Raw genomic sequence first — 13,409 nt, 5'->3', positions numbered from 1 at the left:
ACACCTACGGGTACTCGTACCACTGGTTGAGAAACACTGCTTTAGATGCTTGCTAATGGTGCCATCCCACTGAAATCAAGGGGAGTTTTGTCTCTGGCATCAATAGAAGTTCAGCGGTTCACATTGTATGATGGCCTTTATGAGAACATCTGCCTCCTTCTCCATGTAGCATCCACAGAAAAGGCCACACTTTCTGTACACATGGGGAGACAGGGAGAAAACGGCCCAGAAGCCACCTTGATTTAAAAAAGATGGGGTAAAGGGGATCTTATTGGGTGTTCCCCATGAGGGTCAGGAAGGGCGGCAGAGCTGGCAAGCAAGGAATTCATGGTAAATACAGCCATGTCCTATGCAATCATTGCATGTCCACGGGTATTGGCGCGCTGGAGCGGATGCGTATCAGCACAGCCATTTATAGTAATTGTTTTTGGATCTGGGATCGTGCAGCGTAATGGCTAAGCTCTAAAGCGCTCTGCTGAAAGGGATGAATGAGTACTTCCCTGTAGTGTTGCAAGAGACTAATTATTATAATGTAGAGAGAGAGAGAGAACACACTGCAGGAATCCCAAAGCTCATTTCACAACATTATCTGGTTGGATTGTCATATTAATGCAACCACGAGACATGTTCTATTCTTAACGGCTAACACGCGCCTCCCAGCTCAGAGACCGTCTCCTTTGACACAATAAAACCAAATGATTTGCACCCTTTTGCTGGAGCAATGGACATTCCCCATGCTGCTGCCATCCCGCAAAAGGATCTTCCATTGACTCCAGAACACACCACTCTCACGCAAGGGAAGAAGGTACAGTAAGTCATTGATACATCTATTGCGTAACTCACCAGGAGACATTCAGCTTTAAGAAACACTCAATATAATAATGCAAACATTCATGCTGACAAAAAGGAGAAGAATGGGTCAATGGAGGTCAGGGTAACTGGTTCACAAGGGCAAATCCTCACCCAAAAAGATTATGGAATTCAGCTACAGGTCAGACTGGTAACACCTCATTCGCTATGCCACTACCAGCCTCAGGGTTCCGGGCCTTCCAAGTTTTGCACTCAGTGGAAGGATGGCCTAATAGTTAGGGGCATAAGCTGACAATCTGGGAGACACGAGTTCAAGTCCCTGCTCCACCTCAGGCTTTCCTTGACACCAGGGGTAAGTTGCATTGTTGCTCAGCTTCCCCAACTGTACAACGGGGACACCAGCCCTGCCCCACAGGACTGTTGTGGGAATAACTAAATCGAAGTTTGTGAGGAAGTTGGATACTAGTATGAATGAAGGCCACAGAGAGGCCTTCGACTGCACTAGGGACTATGCTGATTTATTGTGTGTGCCATTGTAACGCCTGCAGGAGGGCTCTTCTTGCACTCGGTGCAGTGCACCCACAATCTGGCCGTCTGCATTCCTTTGACATTACTTCCCTCATCCTCTCCCTCACTTAACAAGCATGATTCATACACCCAGGGCCAGATTCTCCATTGCCCTGCACCCTGTGCAACCATTTACACCAGTGCAAAGTCCATCTAAAAGCCTCCCAACTCAGGACAGTAATATCTTACATCCGACACCCACAGAAATGGGCTTATTTAGCCTGCGGAAGAATGGGGTGAGGGATGATTTGATAGCAACCTTCGACTACCTGAAAGTGGGATCCAAAGAGGATAGAGCTAGACTGTTCTCAATAGTGACCGATGACAGACCAAGGAGCAACGGTCTCAAGTTGCAATGAGGGAGGTCTAGGTTGGATATCAGGAAAAACTATTTCCCTAGGAGGGTGGGGAAGCACTGGGATGGATTCCCTAGAGAGGTGGTAAAATCCTCTAGGGATGGAGATTTTAAGCCCTGGCTTGACAAAGCCCTGGGTGTGATGATTTAGTTGGGGTTGGTCTTGCTTTGAGCAGGGAGTTGGACTAGATGTCTCTTCCAGCCCTAATTTGCTATGGTTCTATGAACTTCGCACTCGTGTAGAAAGTCCTATCTGGTAGCACCTGGGACAAACTGGCAAGATCCAAGTATACTCAGAGTGATGCATCAAACTCCATGCCTGGCTACTAGGGATGTCAAACCGCTGCTGAAAAAAAAAAAAAAAAAGCCATAGTAACTGTGGAACTGTTAAAAAATCCTAGTGGTTGCATGGTTAACCATTTTGGGGGATGGATAGGTGGGTAGGACTAGGATGGTGAGAGGTGTTCTCGCAGCTCCCCAGGAGCCAGGTACTCCATGCTGTGGGCTCTACAGCAAAAGGTGGAGCAACAGCTGGCTCCCCAGGAGCGGGGCCAGCACCCAAGAGCTGGTGGGCACGTGCCTGCAGGGCAGCATTTAACCTGTAACAGAAAGCGATAAGCATCAGCTTGTCCGTTAACCGATTAAATTCATACATCCCTAGTCACTAATGCTACTTAGCAAACCCATCCCAAGTGCTGGGTGGCTCCTGCATAGCAAGACCGGACCAGGAGTTGATTAAGCTTGAAGGAAGAGGCAGGTGGAAAAGGACTGTTGGGAACAGCTGCTTTTCCTCCTATGCCAGAATCCCTAAAAGAACAGCTTTTGTTAATACTGCAGGCAGCATTATAGACAGTAGGTCTAGGGATATAAAGGGATAACCGGTTACTGGTAAGTATTGCGTTACCAGCATGCTTACTGGGGTAACTGGTTAACTAGCACTCAGCCCAGTTCAGCTGGAGCAGGTGGGGATGGGGCTGCTCCATCCCACCCCGCTACACCATGGGCATAGGACTGCTTCAGCATCCCCCTGCCTGTGACATGCAGGCCAGTTAAACATATAGTTTAACCAGTTAAAATTGTAAAGGGGATTTGACATCCCTAGTAAGGACCCTCATTCCACAATGAGAGCTAGTGGTTAGAAAGAAGGAGTGCTAGGAGGAGACGGGGGGAAGGAGAGAGAAAGCCAATACTTCCGAGTTCTTCTCCTTAATCTGACACTGGGTACCCATACATCCCTGGGCAAGTCACCCAAAGCTCTGGTAACATTAAGACTCAACATCCTCTGTGCAGCAATAGGTCAGTATTAAAATCCCCTTTTCTCAGATGGATAACAGAGCTGCAGAGAGGTTTAGTGACACTTCCATGGTGTGTCAGAGAGGCTGTGACAGAGCTGGGAGTCTGCTGCCCATGACAGCCTGTACCCAGCAGCTGGCCCTAGCTCTGTCCACCTGTTACAGGTTACAGCAATAGTCGTTGGGCACATCAATGAGAACAGGCACATCAATGAGAACAGCCTGACATACCGTGGGATGCTTCGTAACAAACATAATTGTGAACATTTCCCCCATAGGCACAGGAACGATCAACATCTTTATAAACACTAATAAGATGGCTCCTGCACACAGTTAATCCAGGGACCCTTTGCTGTTAGAGGCAGGACAGAGTGTGGGCCTGATTCCGGGACTCTTGCAGGCCGAACGCCCATTGAACTGCCCCCAGGCACTCAGCTGTCAGGACAGGGTACAGCGCAAGACCCTGAACTCCAGAGCAGGTTGAAAGTTTACATGTTCCAAAGTTGACATTTTAAACCAAAACAGTCACATTTTTAGCACAGACACTGAACCACCGAACGTGACCTTTTCATGGAAATTCTGGGTTTTCCACCCAAAAGCCTGAAATGTTTTTAAATAGCTGGAATTTATTGAAAATTCCCCCCCTCCCCCCAACCTCTGCAAGGCTCCCCAAAGGACTCCCTGCCATGTACGCAACTCCACATGGTTGACATTCCTCCTCGGGCGCAGCCAGGGACTTACGGTCGCGAGTGCGCGGTCTCGTAGCGCTCAAAGGCGTGCGAGGGGTCGTGCTTGTTGTTCATGTAACACTGTGTGCACAAGTCGTAGTCGAAGCACACCTTGCACTTCCACCGCATGCCTCGGATCCCGTGCTTCTTACAGCAGTCGCAGATGATGTTGGGGTGGCGCACGCCTAAAAAAAACCCAAAACACACGCACAACTCAGCAGAGAAGCCGTGTCAAGGCTGAATGCGTTGGACTGAGCTCCGCTGGCACTACCACAGGTTGGACCTCCCTTGTGTGGCACCCTCGGGACCTGACCTGTCTGGAATGAGGCAATTTGCTGGATCAGGGAGGTCCCCTGCCACCAGCCTCCCAGGACACTTCCCCTCCCTGAGGCTGGCTCCTCTCCGGCCCCACTGGCACTAGGCTCCAGCCTGCAGGGCTTGGACTTGGGCTCCGGCCTGCTGGGGCTCCCCGGGGATGCCCAGGACTGGGCTTGCCAGCTGCCCTGCATTTGCTGCTGGTTGCCCTGCTACTGCCCCGCCAGCCAGGACTCCCTGGGGACGGGGCTTCCAGCTGCTTCGCACGCCTGGGTGCTGGGGCGCTTTGATCCAGATGTTGCTGGACCAGAGTCCTAGATTGCAGAGGTTCAGCTGACATTTTCAGCAGTTACAGGGCGGGGGTGGGAGAGGGAGTGTGCGGGGAGCTGGCTTTTAAGTTGGCTTCCTGTAAGCACCAGCTCCGGCACAGCCCCACCCCCGCCCTGCTGCCTTAGAGCAACGCGGGTGGGGGGAGGAGAGGCAGGTGGCTCCGTGGGAGCCAGTACGTGCAGGGAGCTAGCTTAAAAGCCGTTTCACCAGCCACGTACTCGGCAGCAGCAGCATGGGGGAGGGGGCTCGCAGGGAGCCAGCTTAAGAGACAGCAGCGGTGGGGGGGACCCTGTGTGTAACCGCATACACTACCACATCCCTAGTCTGAAATTCCCATTACATCTTCCTACACACGCTGCACAGGCAATACGTTGGGCTGTTAGCGGTTTTAAATGTAAATGCTTTCAGAGACAGAAGAGGGGAGCTCAGGAGCAGACACTGTGTTATTTAAAATGCTGATAACGCACCAAATGCAGGGAACATTTAGGAAACGTACGCAGACTCCAATGGCAAAAGGGGATTTGCTTGACACATTGGTCCTGCTGGAGGGACTGCGGCTCTACTTGTTTAACTACTGCCAACGTCTTTAACGCTGCTTTTAGAGATCTATGGTTCTTCTACGCCCCTTCCCAGTTACAGAGGGTCTCCAAGCACTGCAGTTTTCCATGATTCTCTTCTCTCTCCTGAAACTGTCTGACACTGGTCTAGGACAGAGGTCCTCTTCTGGCTCCATCAGTAGGAAGCCCCAAGGGATGTCTTGTGATCCTCAGACGATTTGCTGTCCATAGCTAGAAGAGGGCAGGCAGGCCCTAGGTGTACTGGTACCCCAGGCAGACAAACTTTTGGTTCCCTCCTCACTTTCCTCTAAGGCACAACAGCAGGTCTCCGCCTCTTTCCTTCTTCAGGTCTCCTCCCTCCCTGCCTTCTTCTCGGCCTTTCACTCTCTCCCCGCTAGCATTCAAGACTGGGCCCTGGCCAGCTGGCTTCTTCCTCCAGCCCATGTATTGGGGCAATTAGCAAGTTAGGAGGCATTTTTGCAGCAGCGCTTAAGCACCATGGTGCTCACCTCCCCTGAAGGCGGGACAGGGATTTCCAGACACACCCCGGGGAGGGAAGCATTCACATCCCACTGATGCTCAATGGAGTTTGGGACTCTCCCTCTTTTGCAAGACCTAGTCACAGCGCCCTAAGTGGCTGCCTACCCAGTTTAGGCTTAGAGCTGCTCCCAAGAACAGCAGCAACAAAATCAAGCGCCACATTCTTCTTGCTCCCTCCCCATAGCCTTGCCTGAGCAAAGCTGGCCATGCCTCACCAGCCCCCGTAGGAGGGGGGTTAGGCTAAAGATTCACTCTGTGGAATGAAGCAGAACAGTCTTCAGATCAGACAGCTCCTCCAGAGAACACATGATCTTTCACACCGCCACCGGCAACCCCGGTGCTCACGGAGCGGACGAAGCGCCGCTCCAGCAAGTGAGATTGTTCGGGAAGGTTTCATGTCGAACTTTTTTTGCTTTTTAGCCCTTCTGATGCTGAGCTCACCTGATGCCCAGAACTGGAAACGGAACTAACCAGAAGCAGCGTACGCGGCACCGGGGAGAGTGTGCTACATTAATGGGGACGATTACTTCAAAAATGAAGCTTTAATAATAGTTTAAGCAACAAAGCCTCCACAAGAAAAGGGGCCCGGGTAGCATGTGTGCGTGAGTGCATCTTGTTTATTCTGGATTAATAGTTAATGGGTGCTGTCTGGACCTTTTTCATGCTCGTGTGATAAAAGAACAAAGCTAGCAAACTCAAATGCATCATTCAAATGATGTTACATGGGAGCAACTTTTGATTTTCTTAGGAGCAGTTTTTTCCCCCCCTCTCGCCAATAAAAATCTTTAATAAATACATTTTGATAAAGCAGTCGGTGTATTTCTCTTGGTTCAGCACTCAGACACACACACACACACACACACACAAACCAGGGGTAATACATTAAAACAAGAAGTTTCCATCTCCCCACACCAATGCTCTCTTTAATCTTTTCCACTCACAGGCAATTTTTTTACATTTGTGAGCAGAATAAATTTTATATGTACCAAGGCATGTGCAAATGTGCACGACCCATAACAACAAAAAAATCTAGCTGTTGGCACTCTGCTAATTAGCTGGGTGGCATTTGAATCTCTTCTGAGTGGTCGCACAAGTGCGTAACTTACAAGGAACACTTCCCACACCGATCTCCTTTCAGATTTCATTAAGAACAATTTAAAGCAAGGACATAAAGCTGCCACAGTTGGATCCCACCCATACATCTTCCTGCTCACTGGCCCAAGAATATTGCTTGGAAAACATTTATGTCACCCAGAAACTTTTGTAAAACTATGCCAAAATATTCAACTCTAGCTACTGAGAGTCAGTCTCCCAAATAGGAGAGGTTTGATTTCCAAAGGCTCTTGATACTGTAGCTCCCGGGGATCGGGGGTACACAGCAACTTTGAAAAGTTGGGGCACTTTTATTTTGGTTCTTCAGGCATCCATATCTGAAAATTTTGTTCCCACAGTACTTTGTGGAAGTACTATACTTTGCTATTGTTTACGTATCTCTCCAATGGTTTGAATTTGAGATCAGGAGGTCAGCTTCTCCCCTCAGCTCTCCTAGTATAAGCCTGGAGCAATTCCAATTGTGATTAAAATATTCTGGATGTACATTGCAAGGAGAATTTGATCCAAATCATTTACATTGCATCTGAAAGCAGCTTCAAGTCTCTGCTTCCCAACATCATAAATCCCTGGTTCTCAGGATAGTAGAGGCTAAAAGTCACAAAGTTCAAATCGTAAATGAGAACACTCAGTGTAGTTTTAGACTGATATCCTAGCATTCGAATGAGAAAGCATCCCCCTCTAGCCCCAAAAACTGATGCTACGCAACAGTAGCAGTAAGTTTTGGAGGAATTTTGAATGTCTTAGATTTTGGACTAGCGCAATTTTCAAGCTGTTGGAGTCAAACAGGGAGACGATGGGAATTCAACTGCATTTCTCTGGGGCTGGTTCTAAACTGCAAAGTTTGAGTCTGAGGCAGGCAAGGATGTGGCTGCAAACAGCACCCATAGAAAGCAGCAAAATACAACCTCTCTTATTAACATGTCATTGCTAGGTATGCACAGGTTCACCTTCATCATATTTGTGCAGCCAAAGTCCAATGGTGCTGCAGCCATTTGGGTAAGGTTGCAACACGCAGAGCTGGGAGCTGGACGCAGCCCAATGTGACAAGAGTCACTGCTGCCTATTGAGGGTGGCGCAGGCCTCTTTCTTCAACTCCCCTTCACAAAGGGCCAGGATCAGGGTTGCTGGGATGCAGGGTAGTCAGCACCCTCCTTGGTGGGGTGAGAAGCAATAGTCCCTCTAATCTTTTCCATCTTTGAGTGGATTTTTTTCCATCCATGTGTGGAATACATTTTCTATGTGCACCAAGATATGTGTGAATGTGCACCACCGGTAGAAACAGAAACCTAGCTGTGGGTGCTTTGCTAATGAGCTGGGTGTCCACACAAGTGCCCAGCTTACAGGGAACACTGGTGAGGAGGACGGTACTGGCCTACAGATTTTTGAGCTGCCTCCCATGAGTTTACACTAGAGTTTGCTACAGTACACCCCAAGAACTGCTACATCTGCCCTGGGATCAGCACTTCCCCAAAGACTTGGAGCTGCTTTTTATGTAGATGAGATCTCCCCACCCCCATAAAACACGGTGGCTGTGTCTAGACTGGCCAGTTTTTCCGGAAAATCAGCTGCTTTTCTGGAAAAACTTGCCAGCTGTCTACACTGGCCGCTTGAATTTCCCCAAAAGCACTGACTTCCTACTGTAAGAAATCAGTGCTTGTTGTGGAAGTACTATGCTGCTCCCGTTCGGGCAAAAGTCCCTTTTGCGCAAAACTTTTGCACAAAAGGGCCAGTGTAGACAGCTGAGATTTGTTTTCCGCAAAAAAGCCCCAATCGCAAAAATGGCGATTGGGGCTTTTTTGCGGAAAAGCGTGTCTAGATTGGCCACAGACGCTTTTCCGCAAAAAGCGCTTTTGCGGAAAAGCATCCGTGCCAATCTAGACGCTCTTTTCCTAAATTGCTTTTAACGGAAAATTTTCCGTTAAAAGCATTTCCGGAAAATCATGCCAGTCTAGACGTAGCCTGTTATTTAGCTGAAACTACTAGGGAGTTGTGCTCTGTCATTCTAAATGTGCTAAGAGAAAGTGAGTCAACAGCAGGGGACAGACTGTTTGAGGAAGACCCAGTGACTTGTTGGGCACAGTATGGCTACTAGCACGTGAACTATCCTGCCCTGGTATCGCCTGTAAAAGGCTCATGTGATACTTGTGCCTTGCCCAGAACTCTGAAAACGGAAAGTGCTAACACAACCATACCCCTCCCAAGCAGTATTACCTTCATTTTACAAACAAATCGACACAGATGTAGGAATCCCCCCTCCTCTCCCCCTCCTCAATGTCACAGAGCAGGGTTTCAAAGGCTCCCAGTCTACACCCACACTGCGTCTGCTCACCAGGCATGAGACCTTGAGAGGCAGGGAACGGTGGTCATTTGTGCAAGTTGTTGTGCAGTAGGGTTTATGCTGCAGGGGCGGGGAACCTTCTTTGGGTCAGGGGCCGCTGACCCATGAAAAAAAATCAGTCGGGGGCTGCACACAAGTGAGAAGCAAAAAAGAAAAAAAACAAAAACACACAGACAACCCTCACGGACGTGGCCCCCAACTAAAGAGAAAGACTCCCCATATTCACCTTGCACCGCAGAGTCTAGGGGGCCCTGCCTAGTAGATTTCATGTGCTCCAGCCCTGCAATGGGGCAGCAGGGGAGCTGGAGTGCCAGCGCGGGCCTGAGCCTCTGGGGGGAGGAGAAGGGGAGGGCGCCAGAATCCAGGCAAGTCAGGGGCCACATCTGGCCAGAGGCCTGAGGTTCCCCTCCCCTGGTTTATGGCATCAGATGACGAGCTCTTGTCAATATCCAACTAATATTTCACTGGCCTTACCTATTTGGGCATTATCATACAGAAGAAGGTCATAGGCTCCTTGGAATCCGGTCCGATAATTGGTTCTGGTCCCTTGATCCCACTGGACCACCACAGTCCTATCCGGTGTTGTTGGGCTGCCTTGCCGGCCAATCTCCACCACAGTCCCAACATTCCCTTCGCCATTATCCTGGTTGCTCCATTTCCAGTCCATTCCACGGACGACCCGCATCCCGACCTGCATGCTTGCATATGGGTCCAAGTCCATAGTGCTGCACGGAGGCCCTCACACCATTCAGTGGCAGCGGAGCTCAAAGGCAAGACGGAGGGAACAGGGTGTCCAGCACATCTGGGAAGAAAGCCCACAGTTAGGACACGTTATACAGCAAATCGCAAAAGTCATCTTTCCAGCAAGGAGGGCAGGCAAATAACTTTTGCCAATTAAACCAGGCTGCAAGGTCCCACTGCATTCATGCTATCTGGGTGTTCCTCTAGACTTTGCCTTTTCTGAACCAGTAACTCTAACCTAACAGGAAATGTTGTCAGAAGCTGGGAACTGGACAACAGGGGATGGATCACTGGATGGCTACCTGTTCTGATCATTCCCTCTGGGGCACGGGGCATGGACCACTGTTGGCAGACAGGATACTGGGCTAGACGGATCTTTGGTCTGACCCAGTGTGGCCGTTCTTATGCTCAGCTCAGATTCCCCCCCCCCCTTTCCCCTGCCTCTCCCCAAATTGTGGAGAGCTGTTTTGGGAAGCAGGGCATTAGGCTACCGGAGACCACCCTGGAATGTCAAAGAAAATTCTCTCCCTTGCAGACAGGGTGTGAAATCTTGGCTGCATGGAAGCTAGTGGGAAAAACACTCACGGACTTCAGTGGGGCCAGGATTTCACCCAAGCTGACAGCAAACCGCAACATTTAAATTGGTTCGGTTCCTAGCTCCTTCCTCAGACAACAAGCAAACAGAGTGAATACAACCCCCACTCGGTCACACCATAAAGTCTTAGCTGGCTGCAAATTGGTTAGAGCTGTGTTGGATGCCCATTCAGAACCTCCTGTTTTCTCCATGAACAGAGCACAGATCCTCTTCCTCCAAAAGCACGAGCCCCTGCCCTTGGTCCAAAAAATTTTCAGTGCTGTGGGTCGGAAAGTAGTTGTGGGGAACCTCCTCAGTCCACCAACAGAAAGGAGTGCTCTACAAAACGGTGTCCTCCACATGGCATGACCTCACACTCACTGTACATGCATGGTCCTGCCGTGTGGAGGATTCCTTTTGGTGGAGCAGGTCTACTGGAGGGAGGAGGAGAGAGACAGCAATCAGGGGTTGGAAAGAATTGTCTGGTGGTCTGGATCCAGCCCGTAGACTGCCAAGTAGACCACCAAAATTCCTTTAATTGCTAACAGTATAGGTCCTATGATACACAGTTCAGCAGCCCTGATTCCAAAACTAGAGGGCAACAGTGCCTACTCAGAACATTTCAGTATTAGAGCGGTTTCAAATATCACCAAAAAGGGGTTCAAACCACTTATCTCCACTATAGTTACTGGCCAGTAATAAGGCAAGGCCTTTAGAACTCATTTTCTAAAGACCGGACAGTGAACTGCATTTCTGTGAACTATAGAACCATCAAAGAAGATGTAGCCAAAGCTTCTGGGAAATAATAGTAGCAGAATATTGCCAAATATACTGAACAAGACGACCAGAACCACAGAATACTAGAACTGGAAGGGACCTTGAGAGGTCGTCGAGTCCAGTCCCCGGCCCCCATGGGAAGACCAACCACCATCTATCATCCGTGATAGATGCCTGTCTAACCTGCTGTTAAATATCTCCAGTGATGAAGATTCCATAATCTCTTTAGGCAATTTATTCCAGTGTTTAACCACCCTGACAGTTAGGAAGTTTTTCCTAATGTCCAACCTAAACCTCCCCTGCTGCAGTATAAGCCCATTGCTTCTTGTCCTGTCCTCAGAGGCCAAGAACAATTTTCCTCCCTCCTCTTTGTAACAGTCTTCTAGGTATTTGAACACTGCTATCATATCCCCTCTCAGACTTCTCATTTCTAAACTAAACAAGCCCAATTCTTTCCTCATAGCTCAAGTTCTCTAGAACTTGAACCATTCTGGTTGCTTTTCTCTGGACCTTCTCCAATTTCTCCACATCTTTCCTGAAATGTGGTGCCCAGATCTGGACACAATACTCCAATTGAGGCCTACACAGTGCAGAGTAGAGTGCAAGAATGACTTCTCGTGTCTTATTCACAACACTCCTCTTAATGAATCCCAGAATCATATTTGCTTTTTTTGCAACAGTGTCACACTCTTGACTCATATTTAGCTTGTGGTCCTCTATGACCCCTAGATCCCTTTCTGCAGTACTCCTTCCTAGACAGTCACTTCCCATTCTGTACGCGTGAAACGGATTGTTCCTTCCTAAGTGGAGTACTAAACATTTGTCCTTATTAAACAAACTCAGATCATTTCTCCAGTTTGTCTGCAAACTTAATAAGGGTACTCTCTATGCCATCATCCAAATTGTTGATGAAGATATTGAATAGAACTGGTCCCAAAACAGATCCCTGAAGAACCCCACTTATGCTCTTCCAGCATGACTGAACCATTAATAACTACTCTCTGAGAACAGTTATTCAGCCAGTTATGCACCCATTTTATAAGTAGCCCCATCTAAGCTGTATTTGCCTAGTTTATTGATAAGAAGGTCATGCAAGACCGTATCAAATGCCTTACTAAAATCTAAGTATACCACATTCACCGCTTCTCTATAAAACTTGTTATCCTCTCAAAGAAAGCTATCAGATTGGTTTGACATGATTTGTTCTGTACAAATTCATGCTGGCTGTAACCTATCTAGTAACTAGACCTCACTGCAAGGATGGTGTGGCTTTTGCTCCTACTGCTTATGTACAAACGCCAATTCCAAGATGAAAAGAGCTCAGGGAAGATTTATAGCCTGTTATGGGGAAGTATGTCAATATCCCCATCATTAAATGGTCCAAGTCACAGGGCTCAACAACTCTCAATGTGATTAGGAGAGTCACGATTAGCTGAGAAATCCAGGCACAGAAGAATCACTCACATTATAAAGGAGGAAAGGACACAAACTGTACTGTTTCCTCCCACTAAACCAGAGTCACCTCATCCTAGTGAACAGACTTAAGATTAGACCCACACGCCTATAAATAATTTTCATTTTAAAAACATGGAAGGGGTGGGGGGCAGACAAGAGGCATTGGCCATTGAAAAACCAGTCCGCAACATTTCAAAAGTAAGCTTCGTCTTTGATGGATGAGCCATCAGCAAGTCAGGGCAGCCCGGAGGGAAAGTATGTCACTGCTAGAACTGGTTGCTTGTCATGGCAGAAAAGAATGCTGAGGCCACCATTTAAAAAAAAGCAAGTTATAAAAGGGGGAGGTCATGCTGTCCAGAGCAAAGTTATTTTCAGGCGGCCACAAAAGTCATCTATTAGTTTCAACTGCCGGGGTTATTTTTGCAAGGATACGTGTCCAGGGGGAGCAGAACTGAGATGAATAAAACTCATTTCACACAGGTTGAACCATTAACAGATGCGAACAACCTCCTGCTTCTACTGGGGCCAGTAGACTTGAACCGGTGAGCTAGACATGAAGAAATCTACCCCCAAATCCCTAAGTCAATCTAGTTCCTTCCTTTTCCTGGTCTTCCCCAGACGTAGAGTCCCCCGGCACTCATTCGCTCCTGAATACTACTTGATCATCATTCACCAGTCTTTTGCACATAAAGGAAAATGAGGCTTCCTGGATCCTGTAAGACAGTTGCTGTGTTCCTCTAACAAGACAGATTTGTCCTGTGCTGGACACGGATGCAAGCGAGAAATAAATAATATTCACTCAGAAAGGAAGATATTTTGGAATTTTAAATGTTAATAGCAACTTATTAACGCTGACACGGATGTTTTGGTTTCCAGCTATAGGGTAATGAGGGATTATAGTTTGCAATTGCATCCCT

The 13,409-nt window shown here is 48.2% G+C and overlaps 1 protein-coding gene across 7 annotated transcripts in view; it reads right to left on the bottom strand.

The window, feature by feature from the left end:
- The window catches only part of MIB2 (MIB E3 ubiquitin protein ligase 2), a 144,553-nt gene that overhangs the window by 83,043 nt on the left and 48,101 nt on the right, over positions 1-13,409 (bottom strand). For all 7 annotated transcript variants that reach the window (XR_012897327.1, XM_075906511.1, XM_075906513.1 and 4 more), the window contains 2 exons: positions 9,420-9,747; positions 3,766-3,937 (listed from right to left, as the gene is read on the bottom strand). Coding sequence is in view for 6 of the 7 variants with exons in the window: in XM_075906511.1 (XP_075762626.1) it covers positions 3,766-3,937; positions 9,420-9,666 (419 nt within the window). In the remaining variant the exon portion in view is untranslated. The remainder of the gene's footprint in view (positions 1-3,765; positions 3,938-9,419; positions 9,748-13,409) is intronic.

This window comes from Pelodiscus sinensis, chromosome 23 (genome assembly GCF_049634645.1).
Source record: "Pelodiscus sinensis isolate JC-2024 chromosome 23, ASM4963464v1, whole genome shotgun sequence".
In the NCBI taxonomy this organism is placed as follows: Eukaryota; Metazoa; Chordata; order Testudines; family Trionychidae; genus Pelodiscus; species Pelodiscus sinensis.
This window is presented reverse-complemented; position numbering and strand designations above follow the sequence as displayed.